This window comes from Anopheles marshallii, chromosome 2 (assembly GCF_943734725.1).
Source record: "Anopheles marshallii chromosome 2, idAnoMarsDA_429_01, whole genome shotgun sequence".
NCBI lineage: Eukaryota > Metazoa > Arthropoda > Insecta > Diptera > Culicidae > Anopheles > Anopheles marshallii.
The window spans coordinates 15218706-15238594 of NC_071326.1; the positions used below are offsets into that span (position 1 = coordinate 15218706).

At 42.7% G+C, this 19889-nt stretch overlaps 1 protein-coding gene across 1 annotated transcript in view; it reads left to right on the plus strand.

Annotated features, from left to right (window-relative positions):
- Positions 1–19889, plus strand: part of LOC128710499 (G protein-coupled receptor kinase 2) — a 42229-nt gene that overhangs the window by 18349 nt on the left and 3991 nt on the right. Inside the window, exons 3-6 of the mRNA XM_053805554.1 lie at positions 4953–5073; positions 10737–11050; positions 11224–11323; positions 19120–19225. Of these exons, the coding sequence (XP_053661529.1) occupies positions 4953–5073; positions 10737–11050; positions 11224–11323; positions 19120–19225 (641 nt within the window). The remainder of the gene's footprint in view (positions 1–4952; positions 5074–10736; positions 11051–11223; positions 11324–19119; positions 19226–19889) is intronic.

A 19889-nucleotide genomic window follows, 5' to 3' on the forward strand; every position in this document is an offset into this window, starting at 1 on the left:
GAGCTGTTCACGTGTTGGTGGAAATTCATACAAATCTAGCAAAAGCTTCCATTATCATGCTGCACACCGTCCCCTGGTTTGGCTGCTACTGTCATTCATTGTATCGATGTGAAACTCGTTGTATGGCGCTGTGCATTTGCTTTACAAACACGATGTAATTAAATGCGAAACATATCCTGCAGCGCTTGTATTACCACATTTCCTGGTAGAAGCAGTTGAACGGCGAAAGCTTCGAGCAAAGCTTGTTGATTTTTATGTTTTGGTACACCGATGGAAAGTTATGCGCATGCAGAGACAGAACAAATACATTTTCGTCCTTTCGATTAAAGGTTTGATGAGTTCAAGTGGTAAAGTTTAACATTTTTCTGGATTCGGTTCAAGAATGAAGTTAGAATCTGATAAATTCGGCGTGAAATTCTTGTCTATTTCGGGATCTTTTTTTCGAAATGAAATTGATGCTGTACGGAGCTTTCTCGGTTAACCCATTCAAGTAGAGTATAAATCACTTTTATTTGAAAAGAATTCTGAAATAACCCTAAAATTACCACTTGAAAGTCTCTTTATATGTTATTCGGTCTCCAGTTTCCACATTCTTACATCTTTTCATTTGCTTTCCCTTATTTGTTTTTGGGTAAATATAAAAAGTAATACTGAAATACTGGAAACAACAACATTGATGTTGTCCCAAGATTGCTTTCTTTCATAAAGTTTGCTAGGGCTAAAGTTGGAAAGATTTCTCCAACCACTGTATGCTTCCTTAGTATCCCAATGTGTATACCTGGTTGGGGGATTTACATGTGTTGAATAAGTTAGTGTTTTGTTACCGAAAGCATGCAACCTTTTTCCAAGGGTTGGCCGATTTCTAAATACAATGCTTGCAACGAAGAAACACCGGAGATGACTGAGGCGCTTTGAATCCTACATTAAAGGACGGAAGTTGAAGAAAGCAAATCAATTCTGCCGGTAGCAGCTTCCGCAGCAGTTGTAACTAAGCTAGCTACGGCTAGCAATAGCTGTTTTATTTGGTTGTGAACGCAGATAAAACGGTTGCTGGTGTATTATTTGCATTCTTTGGTAATACAGCTATCGAAGCACAGTTTGGTGAGCTGCAATACCTCGCTTCGCGTCAAGTGTGTTCGATCGTGGGAAGGACAAACTTGCCAAGGCAAGAAGAGTTGATAGAAAGAAGATAAGAAGTAAGAAGATTGTATTGTAAGATTTAGAAAGAGGGAGAGATATATATATACAGAGAGAGTTTTTCCAATGTAGCGAAGTGAATGCAAACAGCGTCATAGTTGCTACACAGGATCAACCAAACCACTTGAAGCAAGTGTGTGTGTGTGTGTGTGTATATGGTGTCCTGCTACATGAAGATGTTCGTTCGATGGCAACACGGCAACACGAATGTGTGCCGTTCCATTTGCAGGATTTGCGCCCCAGTGCGAAGCAATTTTCCCATGCTTTTCATCGTGTCACATTAATGGGATTTAGATGATCGAAAAAGATGGGAATTACACGCCCGATGTATCACCCTGGCCCAGTGTCACCCCGAAAGTCATTCGTTCGTTTGTTTTGCCGGCGAGACGCCGACCAGCATCGGCACTCAGCCGAACGTATCGATCGTGTGCTGTTGGGTGTGAATTTTCTCCGTCGCTGTGGCTTTGTTGGAAAATCTAATCAGCGCGCCTGGAAGCTGGGGTAGAAGAAAACACCTGGAAGGTTGCTATATTTCTTCCCGGTGCGATACCGAAAGGAGCACTTGCTTAGTAGCAACTTTCATCTTCGTTGTGCATCCGGCAGACGAACTTGTGGTGTTTAGTTCGGTTGCTGTTTCGATGCGAGATGGAAGTAATTTAATTTAATGACACAAACTAACTTTGACCCCTGGCTCATGCCAGGTCTTGAAGGTGACCACGAGCAGCCTAAAGATATGCAATGGTGTTGGTGGACATGTGGGACTCTTTGCACGGTTTGGTAAAATGGATGTGTTTTGTGCTTTAATTCGAAGCACATTTGTTGAACACAACAATCATTTACAGCTCAACAAACAGGAGATTGCAATGCGATTGTTATCTAAGTGCGGGCCCCGTATTGACAGACAAGCTTGCTCTTTACCACACTGGTACAACACTCGCCGGTTGTTATATCAGGGAAAATAGATAAGAGTTCCAACAAATAAATCGGGTACTTTTCCCCATTTCCCGTCGGTTGGTTTTGATTGCCTTTTTTTCGTATAGTACAGCGCCCTTTTCCGGGGCGAACTTTTCCGGACGCGATAATGCAATCAGTGTTGTTATTACTATACTGTAATGAGGTAATAATATGGTGAGCACACTCCCCGATCGGCAGGGGGAGAGCATAAGGGGGCGATTGAATGAACGCGGAATACAGTAGTCGGAATGAAATTATGTTCATTTGTGCACACAAACAGCGGTGCCGGTTCGGTGTATCTGGGAGCCGTCAAACCGTACCGAACGCACGCTCGAACACGGGTCATCGCCTAGAACGTTAATAATGCGAGTTGACGAAATTGATTAAAAGAAAGCGAACCGAACATCCGTCCGTTAGGTATTCAAAGGTGAAAAGCTTTTGAGAAGCAAAAAAAATGGAATCCGTCAGACATTTTCGCCTCGAATTAGAGCATCGAAGCATAGAAAGCGGTTGGTGGCGGGACGACGAGCTCGAACCCAGGACGAACTGGAAAATATGAAGGCGTAGAAAGTGGGAAGTATCTCATGACAGGGGGTACCAAATTTTTGCGATGTGGTGCCAACGAATCCACTGACGCCAAACAGATAACGACGTCGAGACCGGGGACCAACCCAGCACAGCTCATCAACGATGATGTTTTGCCAACTTTGCGCCCGAATGTTATAAAAGTCTGTACGTGTGCATGTGTGCGTGTGCGTGTGTGTGTGTGTGTCCAGCAAAAGGACACTGTTATAGCTGCCTAGCAACATCCTGCTTATGACACCGACGTAATCGACTTGGAAAAGCACTGCAATGGTTGAATAAATCTTGTACTCGACTTTCAGACTTTTTGCAATCAACAAACAAACAAGCAAAATGAGCAAAAAAAAAGTAACACAAGCTATAATGCATAAAGGGAGCGCAAATTTGTGCTGGGGCTGGTTGGAATGTGTCACGGACGGAAGTAATGAGATAAATTTTCGTTTCACTATCGTTCATCATCGTGTGGCCGGGTGTGGGGGGAGGGTGGTCCCTGGGTAAAGTGTCTGGAACGGAATGGCAGCACTGCGACAGCACTTTGCCATTTTGTACCGCTGCCAAACATCCGCTCTGGCCAGACCAGGTATTGAAGGAAGTCGTGAATGGAGAATCGCCGGCACGATATTCTATATTTGTGTAGCGAACCTTTCCGTTTCATATGTAGTAAAGTGTTGTTAGTCGTAAAAATTGCATATAAATGAAAGTACTGTGAAGGGTGAAGATTCACTTGAGTGACGTTCTTTTCGCAGCAGATAGTTTCTCACTTTCCTGTGGAGCTATCAAAGAGTCGTGTTAGCCGGTTCGGTTTGGTAGCATTTGCGACGATGACTCACCTGCAGAAAGCATTGTTAGCGTCCTCCGTGCGGTGGACTGCTATCACTGGTGGAGAGAGAATGCACCGAGCTGCATGCTCCATCCGGGTGTCATCAGAAAGGTGTCGTAAGATCGCCCGTGCTATGGGTAGGAAGCATCCTGCAACACCATTACTCGTAGCAAACGGTAACGACCATTTTAGATCGAATTGTCTGACCTACCGTACTTCCTTCCGGGAGTTGCAGTCCTGCACCGTATGGATAGCTTACATCCGGACGATACCAAAGCCATTAATATAGATTAACGTCAGCGTCTGAGCAGCGCAATGGCCCCAAGACCGTCGTTCTAAGACGGTGGTCCGTAAGGATGCGGATGCCGTGTTGCATTTCTGCCCATTGCCTCCGAACTCAATTACCCTCGATGCACTTACACGGTATTTGCTTTATCTATCGATTAGCGCTAGATTGGCCTTGGTGGCCAAATCGAACCAATCGCAATATTGTGAGTGGTTTTCAACGGTCTTGGGCATGGTTTTGTTTAACGTTTCTTTGCGATTATTATTAGCAAATGCTATGTGAACCTTAGTAAAGTAAATGCTAGTCGTATTTCTATTGTATCGCTATTAAAAACATTGTAAAATGATCATGTAGATGTTAGGTGCGCTTGTATATATTTCCTAGAAGTAGAACCTTACTTACCCCTTTAACATCGACAGCCGCTTCTGCATTGATGAACGTTATTATGTGCTTTGGAGGAAATGAAGTTAGAATCCTGCTTCCGGCCGAGCCTGCCTTTGATGTTTCATTTCAATGCGGTCATTCGAAACGCCTGGTTAATTCAATTCCCAAGTTGAACCCTTGAGTTTCGATACTGCGCATTGGAAAAGGCCGCATTGTGCAGGGCATTACGGCGGTGGGCTGAAATTCGTTTTAACCCTTCTTATGAGTTTTTCATTAAAGCACTCAAGGATTTGTCCCACGCTGTTCCATACATTATTGATGTCTTTAAGGGTTTCTTCACCAACAAAAAAACAGGCTCTGTCGCCGGATGGGAACTGTTGGGGGTTGAATATTTATCCTGGAAGTTTGAGTCATTATATTGAACAGGGGTTTGTGTATATTTATTCTGTTTTTCGTTTTTGATTAAATTTCTAATATCGATTGGTTGTTTTTTTTTGGGACTGTGCCCTGCCCAAACCATGCCTATACCTTTTACTGTATTGTCCGTCTATCCGTAGCGTAGTGGGAATCAATTATTGCTCATTACATCAATTTTGAAGCTAAGATGAAGTATTGTAAAAGTGAATATTTTAATCAACATTATCCCGTAGTCGTTTGTACATTTATTACTATTGACGCTAGAAACAGTTGTTTATTGCTACCTTTCTTCATTTACTTTCTCTGCTGCAGATGTAAGCTATGGTTATGTAGTCGATCAGCAACCTATCGGACGTGAGCTGTTCCGTCAGTTCTGCAAGGTGAAACGACCACAGTACTCCCGGTATATTACTTTTCTGGATGACGCCACAAGGTAAGTAGTAGTAGTAGTAGCAGCAGAAGTGTGTGTTTGCGTTTAATTTCACATGTGCGTCACATGTTTCATGTGATAGTTTCGCTCGGAAGCGAACGATATTGACGCGCGTTACGTTTTACTGAACCAGCCAGAATAGTTTTGCCAGAATAGTTCAGCTAACCCCATCTTTCTTTGCGCTTTCTCCATGAGTACTACGTACGCCTTAAAGCTTTGTGTTGCTGACACAGCAACGTACATAAAGCTTCGCGTGTGGATTACACCCGGCACACCATAGCCATCCGTACTGTTATCAGCGTGATGCCAACACTCCCTTCGCTGAAGCATAATCTCGCGGAAATGTGGGTTAATGGTGCAATCATAAAATCCAGAGTACTAACTAACACACATACTGGCGGCGACAGGAAGAACGTTGTGTGTTTTCTATCGGGACGGGGAAGGAACACGCGGCACAGAAATATATGCGAATTGCTGGTGAGGAAAATGCTAACCGAATCGCGGTTTTTCTCGTGCCCCCACCCTCGGCGGATCTTCCGGGGGAACACTGGAAAACAATGGGAATCGCTTTGTTTTTGGCACAAGGAGAATAGTACGTTTGTTTTTGTTTTTAAATGCGCCTGAACGGAAAACGAACCGTTGTTAGCAATGGAGCCCCGGGTCATGGTGGTTGGGTTTGGGAATGGGATGAAATATTGCCTTCATTCGATATTTGCACGAAGCACATATGAGCAGCCAAACACACACACATACACATATCACGGAACATATCGGGAAAATTGTTGAATTCTATGTGTTCACTTACTATTTCTGATTGTTGGCAGACTTTCTGCCAGGAACCAAAGTTAGAAAGCTTAAGCTTTTAGCCTGTATCTGTCGAATGATACTGGTAACGCTTGTCGTAAGCCTGGAAACGTCAAAACGCATATAAAAAAACTGGCTCAAAATATGATTGCGATCGTTGTAGGGAATTGAGAGGTAACAAAGTTATGAATATATCAATTTGGAAAATCTTAAAGGCAATCTATTAAACATTTAAACAATTCTTTAGTTCCTCACAGAAGATCTTCCTATTTTTATTGTATCTTCGCTTGTGAAACTCCATTAAATTTTGAAAAGTAATTCATGCTCGAATCTTCTAGTCGATTTCTCACATTCGATCTTTTCTTGTATGAAATGTTAGAAATGGTTAGGGAAAAATGCCTTACACGTACAAACTTAATAACTTCAACTTTAGTAACTATCAGCAAGGAAACTTTTCGTCATCAAAAAAGGGAATATTTACCTTTTGCTTTAGACATACCGGAAGAAAACAACCCGGACACTACCTAATACACTAAAAGACATTAATTATGTTGCCACAATATTCCAACCGCTAGTGCACTCTTGCCTTCCGGCTTCATGATTTTCCATTGGAAAGTAGGTCGTACGTTTGTTTGAAATCAAAATGAAAATGAGTTATGAGTGCACTCTGTTGGGTTGCCGATTGTTTTTTGCACTTTATGCTTCCGGTCAACAGATGACCCCCCCCCCCCCCCCCCCTCCGGTAGAGTGTGCCTGGATTCCTGGATTCCAAGCGAAACGATCGTACGATATATGTATAAAGTGCACGGTGGAGAACGATCGTTCCATGACGCCACATTGTGGAGCTTTTGTTTTTAATCACATTTTAACAATTACCACACTTTCGTCGCCTGCCCTTCCGTCGCATTTTCCTTTTGGTTGGATCGATGGTGGCCTGGTGACGTGGGACCTCCTGCCTGGCCTGAACCTAGACCAATTGCAATGTCGTCAAATGAGTGCATTCTCGTGCGCGTACGCTCATCCTCGGCTTCCCGTCCCATGCACATGGAGAGCAGTGTGCTACTTGTGGCAAACGTCAAGAAGCACCGGAACACACCAAACGGCAAAGTAGGGCCATAAATTTTCCATCCTTTTGCATCCTTGGGACACACCGGGAGTTTGGGTTGATGCCGAGCTGTCCAATAGTGCAACCGCTCGTCCTGTGCCCGCCCCAAAAGGAGGGCACCTGGTCTGGATGTAGCCTAAAAGGATAGCACTTGACGCAAATGCAATTTTGGCTGACGTTAAGAGAATGAAGCTGGCGGTGTCTTGGTTTGAACTTGGTTGAACTTTCCCATACCCGCGCAAAAGACATAAGACAGCGCTTGTGCCAGTGCGAACACTTTCCGGTGCACTTCATAGTGCGGGTCTGGCATACATGTTCGGGGAAAAGTTTTTGCTCGTTCCGCTTTTGCAATTGTTTGAACTGTGCGGACCCATACACCGGCACAGGCACTTGGTATCATGTGCAACCCTCGTTTCTGGCACGGTTGCTGGCTGCTTTCCCGTTTCCCGTTCGCAAGTCATTCCAAAACAAATTGGTTGTGACGGGAGGAAGGTGCCGTGGGGCAGGTTCAAAATTTGACGTATTAGCTCAAGGCCAATGAGAGAAACTTGAAAGCACGGCCGGAACCCTTAACGATCCTCAACGGTTGAAAGATACCGTTTACCAGCTGGAAAGCACTTGGCAACTGTATTAGCTTCTAGCTCGCTAGAGCAGCAACCAAATGTCGTGCATTGAATGTGCTGCAGTACGGAACTTTTAATGCACTTCTAGAGACGTTAAGTCAACAACTGTTAAGGTAGCAATTTTTGCGTGCTTTTATTTACCCTTTTATACAAAGTTTCATAATATGTATGCATACATCCAGGGAAGTTAAGACTTGTTCTTGCCATTTAAAAAAAAATACTCAAGGCGAACGTAACACATTTAGAACGAAACATTTCTTATCAAGAGTGATGGCAATAGTATTGGGGTAGATCACGGGATAAGCCAGTTTTTTGTATGCGTTTTGACGTTTCCAGGCTTATAAGCTTACAGCTTCCCATACAAACTGCCAAGCCAGATAAGCCTGGGAATCGATGGTTAGATTGTTTTGCTTATGAAAGTGCTCGACAGCTGCTCGACAAATATCAAAACAAAGCATTTTTCTAGCAGGTTTAAAGTAGGTTAGGCCATATTTCCCATAGGCTTAGGATGTTAAAAAAGGAAAAAAAATACATAAATACGCATAATTAATAAGTTTTTTTTTAATTTCTGGTGTTTTGGAGTTTAACAATAATTATTTTTATAAAAAAATCAGTTAAAAAAAAGGTAAATTATTATTTCAATTTACTTGCAGTTTTCCAGTTCACAGTTTACAAAGTCTTAACATCACTTAAATATTGCCTTGAAAATAACACGAAACATAAATTATGCTTTAAAACAGAACCGAAGTTTGCGTCCTCCGATTGTTTCTCTCGATTATAATAGCATACATTTAATTTAGCTCACCCTCGTAGCTTCTATCCTTTTAAAAAATATGGTGATGTATTACTTTCTACTTCATGGAACTGTTTCGTGCATTTATACATTTTTACCGCTTGATGTCAAACTTCAACAACACGGAACCCAAACTAAGCGATCTAGAGTAACTAACATTTTGTAGTCCTTTACTTTAATTAAACCCGTTGCGGTATACCGTTGTACATGGAATTTTATATAAAAGACCCCCTGGTATTCTGTTAGATTCGAGATTCACCGACTGCTTTAAAATTAAGCATGTGCTGTTAAGAATAAACAGAGATCTTAATTACCTGCAACATTTGGAATGTCAGTTTTGAAAAATGGGATGCTTGAGAGTGCTATACAATTTCTTTGGCTGAAGTATGCTTCTTTGATTGGTGTCCTTCCTTAATACGGCTATAGCACGAGGGGAACGATTCAAAGAAGTTTTCACACGACAGCGCAAGGTGTATGGAAATACATGTTCAACGAAACCTCCGTACTCTAAGCGTTGCCAGTTAGTTCGTTATAGTTCTTCTCTTCAAAGCCATGAACGTCCGTTCCTTATACTTCTCGACTTGGCTTACTCATGGTACAGCAATCATCGCTCGTAATGAGAACGTCATAACCATACTGACGGGAAGCCAGCAAATAATTCGTTCAGCTCTTATCAATCTATCAGCATTATAGGCTGCTTCGATGGTCAATCACTGTTTAAAAAAGTTTTTTTAGTGCCGCACCATGACCGTCATGATCTGGATTATATTCTTCGAGTCCGGCCGTATCAGTGTCTTCCACTTGCTATGTTCTTCATCGTTGATACAGTAAAATGCTTCGGATATATTCGCAACGTCGTTCTAAGGATCATGCTTCAAACTCGAACGTTTGTCAGTTAACACACTAAACACTCGAAAATGCGACATGCATGTGATTTCTCCTTTTATTTATACACCAGATTTAGCTACATACGGATCGCATACCAACTACACCGCCTACTTTGAACACAACTTTACTATAGAACGTTGCGTTCGCTTGCTATGTTTTACACGTTCAGCACCGCATCACTCGACTAAAGGTGATGCCAATGGTTAACGCCTGTATCACCGCCATCGCTATACAAATTGTAGTTAGTAGTATCGTAACGCCGTAACGTTTCCATGGTAACATCGTTTTTCGGTACACTCTTCGATCATTTTCTGTGTGGTGCATTCACCATTTCACATTTTTGCTGCAAAACTTACCCTTTCAATGCCTGCTACCTGATTCCAGCGCTAACAATGCAGTTTTCGATGAGTACTGTTGTTTTATCATTGGAAGTTATTTTGTATGTATCCAAACTTTTTACCGCGCGCGATTCGAGAGTGTTTTTAACTGTTTTTCTTGGGTATCAGTTGCCACGCGGTCCTCAACAGTTTTCAACCGGTATTTTAAAGAGATTTTCAAAATTAATTTTAAATTAAATTAAATTAACAACCTAATTGCTTTTACTTACATGTTGTCGCTAGGATCACAAAAAGGATGTTTCTTTAAACACAGTATTTAAACGAAAGAGAACGAAAGAGCGAATGAGATATGCATTGATATATGCAATGATCCATTGATTTTTTTTAACTTGTGGCGTGACGGGTGCCGGGTTAGTTGTCAGCATCGGATTGAATTCTTGAGTTCTTCGCTCGACTCAACAATTGATAATTTTTTAAGTTGAATGTTTTTTTTTAATGTTGAAATAAAGGAATTTCATCCTTTATAAATCACATAAAATTGTTTTTGACTCACGATACTTGAGGAAATTTCTTAGCTTGTATTTACGTATTCCCATAAGTATGAGTATAAAAAACGGTTTGAACATGCTTGAACCAATCTTTTGAAAGACATGTAAATACCGAGCAGGATTAATATGCTCATAAAGGTTTTTGAACCGGCTTTTCTTGTTGAGACGGCTCATTTGACTGAGATATAAATAAGGTTAATTATTATAAGTATCTATGTATATAAAAAATGTAGATACAATTTTAAACTAAAATAAAAAAATTAATATCCTGAAATTCTCGGTACAGAATACCTAATGTCATTCTTTATGTCAAAAATCTATGTCCATATGTGATTGATGCAACCCGTTACCGATTCGCCGCTCGAAATCTGCTCGATTATTTGACACATACCGGCTTAAGCTTAAGCTTTCTAACTTTTGGGATGATCTACCTCATTAATAGTATGTGATTCTACGTCAATAGTATGACGATCGTGCAGCCACCATTTGATGGATGCTATTAGCTGATTGCGTTGATTTTATTGTAGTAACGTTTGTTTCCATTTCTTTTTTTTTTTTTCGTTGCAGATACGAAATAGCGGCCGATGAACATCGGGTCGATCTGGCGTACGAGGTCGCGAAACGCTATCTCGGCCTTTGCACCGAAAGCCAGCGCGAGGACAGTGGCGGAGGTGGAGGCTGCGATAGTGACGGTGGGAAGTGCGATGATGACAGTGGCATCGGTGGCGACACGAAGAAGCTCAGCAACCACGACGATCCGGAGAAAAGTTTGACCGGCTCGAACTCGGTCACCACCAATACCATCAACAACGAGAAGGACGAGTTCGTGCTGGACGTGTTGAACGATGATATGGTGGCGCAGGTTCGAACCAAACTGTCGAGTAAGTGTGACAAAACGGGATCAGAGAGGGGGAGGGTGTGTGTGCGGTGTGCGATGACGATTGTGAGGAGTCAACCCCATCTGCCCCGGTGCCATTCAACTAAATGGCCATTTCCATTCGATTACCATCAGCAGCGCCCTAACCTTTCGTTTTCTATCCGTTTGTCGTTTCAGCCGGTAGCAAAGAGTTGTTCGAGGCTTCCATTACGGCGGTGCGGGCCTTCCTGGCCGGTGAACCATTCCGGGAATTTGAGGCTTCAATGTATTTCCACAGGTACGTCCGGGCGTGCGACGGAAAGGCAGCACAGCAGGATATGGTGCAGTGGAGAAAATAGTGCTTTCGAACCAATATCCCGCTCTACGTACCTTTGCGTCCGAAGATATTATCCGTAGCAGGTTCGGTTGCCGTTGATGTAATCATTTCGCTCGTTTACTCGACTTCTTTGAGGAGTTTGAGTTGTGTTTCGAAATGCAAAACTTGGCATACAGAGAGAATGGCAAGACGTTGTAGTAGAAATGCCAATGCATAGCGGAAGGGTGGCCAATATCATTGGGCTTTGAAATGTCGTGCCGGACGTTGAAAACATTGCCACAACAGTTGTTGAACACCGATGAACGTTTCCTGCCTGACGAGGTACGGTGTACGGAGTGCTGATGAAGACACTGTCGGAAAACCAAGGTCCTGAGATTAAAGGTGACGCCGGCGTTCGACAGAGAATGCAATTCCGGTCTGTTGTGGTATGCATTTCTCGAATTTCCAGTGTTATGTACAAGGGCTGTGATTAGGGTTTGCTTGTGTGTACCCGATAATGGCAGGTTTTTCGTTGGACATCTCTTCTAGTGTTGCCCCAACCATATTGAAGAGTGTTTCATGACTGCGTCTCATTGTTACGTTGTTTGGCTCTTTGGTTTTGTTGTTGAATATCGAATAGAAAAGAATGATTCCTTGGCAGATTAGTAGTATTTACGGTGTGAAAGACCATATCGCCAACGAATTTTGGATGAAAGCTTACGCATTTTGGTCGAAATTTGAATTTCAATAGAAGGACTAAAACGCTTCAAAGAACCGTTCTTAGTGTCAAGCCAGTAGCACATGCTGACAGCTCAAACATCTCGACTACCATACTCGGTGACCTTCGTAAAGTAACGCCTCAATTGCGATAAAAAACGAAAATGTGTAAGCAGCAGAAGCCTTTAACGGTGGATGAATAAGGAAACCTCTGCCGATAGAGAAGCGTATGTGAATTGAAATTGAATTTTCCAATCAAACGCTGGAAATAATATATTTTTGAGCGAAAATGGCTTTTTGCCTCCAAACAGGAAGCCTTTTCTCGATACTGTATTTTGAAGGCCGTACACTCGAGACCTCGAACGTTGAAAATAATTGCAAATATATACCATGCCTGCCACGTGTGTATTCTGCTCTGAAGGACGTACATGGGTGTGAGAGTGAGAGAAAGAGACGCACGTGGCAAGTAAGAAAAGCAAGCAATACGCGAGAAATCGGAAGGATTTTGTCCTGTTTCCAGGGCTGATCCTATTTCGCGTAGTAACTGACTAACTGACGACTGCCTTCGAGTGTGGTGTTTGTGTCAGTTGACACTTGCTGGCAAAGCAAGTTGCCCGGTGTCACGGTAGAAGCGGCCAACCGTTCAGCACCTGATTCCGTGTGCTGAGGAAGAAGTGATTGATGTGGTTTCGGATTCAATGTTTCAAGCGAAACGATTCTGTCGTCCCGAAGGTAAAACGAGTGCTCTCCACGGTGAGCGGAGGGAACCGAACAATGCAGAATCGAGTTTGCTTTTCCATTTTTCATGCCACATTAGCTTGTCGCGCCCGCCAGCGCACGATGGAAAAGCAGGCAAAACCGGGCACTCAATAAATTATGCCACAAAGGGCGTGTCGAAATGATGAAGACCGTGGAAAGGTTAGTAAACTGTGTTAGAAAAGCAAGCGGGACGTGGATTGAGTTGGGCAGGGGTGAAGATTTGGAGTTTTAGATGTTTTATTTTTTTCAAGACATTTTATAATGTTTTCAAACTCTTTATTAATGCAACCATGTTGCTTTTGTGTCTGATTTAGGGCTTGTTTCGGCGAAGTTCAGTCAATTAGGCACGAGAAACATGAGACGTCTCGGAGAACGGTTAAATATTAACGAGTTATTTTTTTTTGTATTACACCCGCAAAAGAAAAAGTAAAAAATGTTAAAATGTACAAAGTAAGCGCAAAGTGTTTTGCTAAACTTACAAGAAAAGTGTCTGGAAAGCGTTTCGTTCCTGTCAGCTCTTCAGCGCTAGATGATACATAATTTCACTCTTCTGATAGACATGCCCCTTGGGGTAAAAGGTGAGATGGTCAGTGAGTTTAGTAATCAAAAGTTACTCAATTGTTCCGGTCGCACGTTGGTTGCAATGTACCAATTAACCCGAACCGTAACATCTATCTCGTAAGCTGTGCCCATTGTAACGCCGGTTTGATTTTAACTATCACATTCTACGACGGATTCGATTGGTGAACGGACGTATTCATATGAACGTGAAGTTCCTCGGAGATCACAATGAAGGGGAACGCACTTAACCTCCAGTGTCAGCGTCATAATTTATTCAGCAGTCTGCGAGATAACGGGCCATCGATCCATTTAGTGATTGTTGGCATTTTGTAGCGATTCTTTGCCACGTACTAGGAACAAAGGCACAAATGTACAAACGAAATGTCCGCATCTATATTGTATGTGCAATGCATTCTTCTGCTGTGCTGTAACGCACGGTACACGTATCCCTATGTGTGTGACATTTCGATAGGTGAATGGAAACTAACATTGTAGCCTAAATTGTGTATCTCATGTCATGCCATGACTATCCGTGAATGTGGAAACCTAAAGATGACGCGGCTGTTCCATTTGCTGCTAATAGTAAGAATAATGCGCCAGTACGCTCAGACAGATCTCAAGCTCCCGCGTGTGCATCCCCGCTACGTGATGTCAATCTTCAGCAGTAACGGGATAATTTATAACGTTGGGAAGCTGTTTTTTTTTGGTTCCTCCTGTCCGATTCCTGCATTCGTGTAGCATAAAAAAGGAATGAAAATAAATAGGACAGTTTCGAGAAGTTATTTATGGTATAGCAGGAATGACTTGCAGCAGGTTCCCGACCCGTTCTGCTCGGTATATTATTTGACTTGCATGAGTAGTCGCTTCTTCCCCACTACGTGCACTGTCCCCGGACATTGTTAACCCGGAAACGAAACGTAAACTCTACGGTGGTGGCATTTGAATTGCAGAGAAATCCGTTTTGGGATCTGGAATTTCGTGGGTATAGTTGGTGTTGTATAATAGTTGTTATAAGTTGTGTTAAAATTACCAAATTATCTGCTTAAATTGACAATGGTCTCTCGTTGTTGGTTAAAAAACGGTCTCAGAAAATAATGATTCTCACTCCAAGTATGGAATGAAAAAGGGCACTTTATAGCAGTTTGCAATGTTGGTTCTTCTTTAATTAGCAACCACTTGTCTGTTTTCTGTTCAACATTAAAACACAACCCGCTCTCGACGCCACTCGAACCCCGCTTGGTTCGCTTGTTCTCGCTGAAGGTATTGATAAATGCAGGGCAATTAGAGTACGCGCTCGTAAAGTGTGGAAAGCGACTAGTGCAAACAATTGATTACAAAACTTTGAAGAAAACCAAATACCATTCCACCGCAACAGCAAAAAAACCGGGAAGGAGGACGCGTAACATCATTGATGAAATGGACGATAAACGATTCCGGACCGAACGGAATGTAATATCAAATTCCATTGCGCAGAGCAACAGCGGTGGAAAGGCTTTTAATGTCCTCGGATGTCGTACGGAATCTACTTTTGCCTTCATTCTGCGTGCTTGAACAATTCTCGGCTTTCCAAACACACACACAACACCGAGCAGAACCGAGGAAAAGCCAAAGAGGAAGATGGTTTAGCAGCAGTGTTGCGGTACATAATAATATTTCCTTTTAGTGCCATTACCTCGTTTTTGCTGTTGTCGACTTGAAGTTTTGCACCCCGTTTCTAGTTCCTTCCTAGAAGAGCATTTTCGCTGCATCTCTTTTTTTATTTAGTATGGAAGTTTCCAGTATTTTTTTCTACCATGGGGGCTAGTATGTAGTACATGAATAAAAAGCGAAAAGGAAACATCTATTGCCGATCGATATGGATTGCTTCGCGTTACAGTCCATGTGCTGGACAAGTATCCGTCGACAAACTCCTCCTTGCGCTGAATGTTCATTCCCGTTAGCCAATGTACTGATCCTAGCAAAGGTTGTGACCGCGTTGGTGTGTGGCGTTTAGTGTCACGCGGAAATGGAATTGCTTTTTGTGCTCTCCAAACGCATCTGTGCAAGACGTGAGGGCTAGTTGCAGTTGCTACCCTTCTGTTTTCCCGCGTCAGTGTGTTTCGTTTCTTGAAGCAGTTGCATCTTTTAACCCGGCAATGGTGTAGGGTGCAGGATAGGGAAGCAATCGAGCGATGGCAACTTTTATCCACCGTCATTAGCAACTTGGCCACAGGAGGGATTGGAGGGCGTCTACGTCCGGGAGATTTTGAGTTTGGAGAGTAATTAAATGACACTGTTACGCACTCGGGGCGTGGGGGAGAACAGTTTGTTGTTGAAGTTTGCGCTCGGTAAATCATTATTGGAAGACTCATTAGTGGTTCGATTTACTCGGCCAAGCTTCTTGGCTGTTGGCGAACGCTTAATGCACTATCATAGCGATATCATTGCAACGCGAAGTGCAACAAATGTAGCATTTGCTGGACATTAGTCTACGTCTGCTTCTTGGGTGTAATTTTTCAGTGTATGCTTAGCAGATAATACAAACTGAATTGTGTAGTTATAGTGTAATTGGTTGAAATAGTTCGCAGTATTTTAAACATTCCTTGTAATTCATATTTAAACTGTAACAGCTTTGATGTTCCGCCCAGAAAAAGGACCTGTACTCCAAAAAATGTTTAAAAGGTGCTATTAATACAAGGAAATATTTGTTTAAAAGCCACTGCACTTCAAATAATTTTCTAATCTCATGTACATTTTTAGGCGTTGCTCAGAAAGCTACAGCGAAAAGCTGCAACACTCTCCCGGAATCGGAAAGTGGGTCATCCGTTACACATCAAAAGCATTCCACACTCCACTACCGTACCATCGTGATTGCAAGGGAAGGATAACGAATGGATCAGTTAAACCCCCTTAATTAGATGCAATCCAGCACCGTACTTTACGGCGCTCATTATTTAGCCAATTTGCGATGAAACACTATCGCTAGCACGGCGCACGGCAACACAAACTGCACATTCCTTCTCCTACGCTTCTTTGATGCAGAAGACAACGTGTGCGGATTCAGACGTAAAATCAATAAAGACATAAACTTTGACGGATGACTTCCGGTCTTTGGTTCTGTATGTGCTGTACCGTTCGGTGGTGCTGCTGCTGTTGCTTCTATTACCAACCGCGTGATAAAGCGGGATAAGAAGAAATTGGCGAATGTTTGCCAATAGAGCGTTGCCAACGTGCTTTCCCGCCGTTGGTTTTCGATTCGTTTTCGGTGGGGCGCTTTTGTAGCAAACGAGCAGCACCACTATTTCCCGGACCATCCCGATTCTCACTTCCGGACGAATGTTTGTCAGCTATTAAACATACACCCTAGCAAAACATACATCATCCATGAATTAATGATGTTTGCCGTTTTTCCATCTCTTACAGACACACACACACACGCGCGCACCGTTCCGAAAAGCTCGGCTGGATGTTGGCAATCGCCCTCTCTTTCGCCTACACATTTGTTCACTGGATGGCAAAGCCATCCCATACTTTCAAAAGCCGAGCCAGTGGACGGGGAATTGAATCGCTCGTTCGCATGCAACTTGCTGTGTTTGTTGCCTCACAGCACCGTGTGGGAGAGGAGGAAACAAGTCCTTCGCGTTCGTACATGGTGCGAGTAAATCGCTTGTCAACTTGGGGAAGGATCTCTTCGCTGGTCTAATTCAATTATATCTCGATTACACGTATCGTGTTTGTTTGCTAATGTAGCCCTGCCCGGTTATGTCTGCATTTGCTTTAAGTTCTCCAAGTTTCTAACACATGGCTAGATGTGTGTATTGCCGCTAGCTGTGAACAGAAATACCGCAGCAAAATCATATGTCACTCTTCTCTGCTTGGTTCGATCCGGTCGAGTGGCGTCTAAGGGAATACATAATCATCGGTCGTTCGGCGTACTGGCGTATCGAATGAAAAGGAAGAGGCGGGCTATTTGCATCGAATACTTTGACTTGATTTACATCATCATTGGAAGCTTTCGCGTATTCGCATAGCCAAGATCTTCAGCGACGTCCAACACATTTTATCAATAATGGATCCTATGCAGCTAGTACGCACCGTATGACTTCCAGTGTTTTGGTAGGCTGTGCGAACTTTCCCGTGTGTGGTCTGTTTAATTTTGAATAAGTTCTATTGGAATACGCAGTGCGTACTTATATCTGATGTTTGTGATAACTGCCACGCTGCTGCCCGTCCGTACTGCAGTTTGAGAAAGTAATCGAGCTTTGCAACTGTGTATCCTTTCGATGGAACGATGGAGTCGTTTCAGTGCGTGCGTTCCGAAATTACGGTACTCGGATGTACTATAAATAGAGACGTATCACAATCTAAAACTATACTGCGGCCATGTGGTGATAGGCTCTAGTTTGTAATCCGGTGTTGGGTAGTTGGTAGACACGTGTCGTGGTATAGTTTGAGTTTGAAGCTTGGATGTTACTAATGATCTAGGCTGGTTCCTGAGTAGCTATGATTAGCTCGCCCGTAACAGCTTCAGTGTCCTTTGAATCCAATGTGGAATGTTTGACCAATGTAGAAGATTCAATTACTCATGGACAAGCGGCTTCGTTTGTCCAATTTTATATTCTGAGCGATGCCATTATATCACTTCAACTTGGGACTCTCCATCTTGGGACCAACAGTCTTCTGTCTATGTGAATCTTGAGCCTGTTGATGGGTTGAGTTGTTCTTTGTCATTCTAATAACAAAAGCATGTTAAGAAAATGCTAAGTCTAAATCGATTACTCAATACGGAACCAGCATTCCTTCTAGGCATTTTACTCTCCGCAGCAGAGAAGTTTATATCAGCTAGCTGTTAAACCTGAACTTCCTGGAGTGAAGAATTCCTAACGATACCTAACAAAAAACTGTAAAGATCCTTAATGTGTTTTATGGATGGACTCATATTCACACAATATTTCGAAATCATATGTAGTATCATTGATAGAAAATTATAAATATAATCACTCCACGATGTTGGCACATCATTTTCAGCTTCTATTCTGTTCAATCTCAGCTTTCTAAATAATTAACTGCTATAGAATCTTATCTGTATTCAATCAACTTCAGTTCAAACACAAGGTAAATATTTATTTTATCGCTATACCTTCCAACTGTAAGGGAGTCGAAGTGAAAGGATGGAAGAGATGCTTCACTGCACACAGATGTTTTTCGACGCGTTCGTTTCGGTCGCTTCACGTTGGCGCCTAGCATCAGCCCCCCCCAAAGTTCTGGAAAGATCGAGCACTTACCGTAGGTTGGCGGGGATACTTTTATGTCCCCTAGGATCATATCAAATCAGGTTGAAATTTATGAGATTTCTTTTATGCGAAAAGCGCGCTTGAATTATAAGCTGATTGTAAGTCTTTGGTGGCAAGTTGCCTTCACCGCTGCTGCTCTTGTGATAAGGATCGTGGTCCAAGACGGGTTACTTACTTACTATGACAAAGCCTTAAAAATCGTAAGACATTTCATGGTGTGTAATGTAAGCTTGACCGTCTCTTTGTCGCTTAACAGTATTGCGGGCTCGTACTGTGCGCTATGGCCCGTTTCGTACGATCTGTGATTCGTGATTACGCGAACCGAAAAAGGGGGCGATAAGTTTGGGGCGTATTAATTTGTTTGCTTGTTTTCAGGATGTTTTCCCTCGGCCAGTTTGGAAATTATTTCATCCCACACTGTATTTACATTTAACTTTACTTTCTTTCTCGCTCTCGTTTCTTTCGCAGATATTTACAGTGGAAGTGGCTCGAGGCCCAGCCGGTTACTTACAAAACTTTCCGCATGTACCGTGTCCTGGGAAAGGGTGGTTTCGGTGAAGTCTGCGCATGTCAGGTAGGTGTCGCTGGGAAGCAAAAGTTTCGAGCTGTCGGTAGCAAGTACCCGGCAGTTCGTGTGTTCGGTTTACGAGGATAAAAAAAAAACGCAAGCATCGAGAATGTTTCGGAGGAACGAATTGAACAAAACACAAAAGAAGAGTATTTGCCAAAAGAAACAGGAGATGGTATACGATTTTCCAAGCGAAAGGCTTTTCGGCTGGCTTTACATTATGTGCGAATTTTATGCAAAGTCTATGAGAAGAGCAGGACACATCTTCGCTCTCCTGTCTGCGTCCTGCTGCGATAAGCGAATGCAATTATGCAAACGCAAGTAAAACATGCTGAAATCCAGTGTAGTTTGTATTGAGTCGTGTCGTTTGGAAAAAAAAAAATAACAAAACAGGGAGTAACGATGGCGTACGGTACAATACCAATATTGTGTTCCCTAGTACAAAAATTGTAATTCCGACGACATACGGTTTTTGCAGGATCAATTTAAAGCATTTTTTTTCGACTTAGATGTAGTTACATAAATACAGGGTTTTACACTTTAGTTTTGGCTGGCAGCACAAATTTTTTGACGCGCCGCACTCGATTTCTTGTTGCCGGCGCACGTTTTTGATTGCAAACACCGGATTTTTGAACTGGAGCTTAATTGGATGTATGTCCAATTAACATTC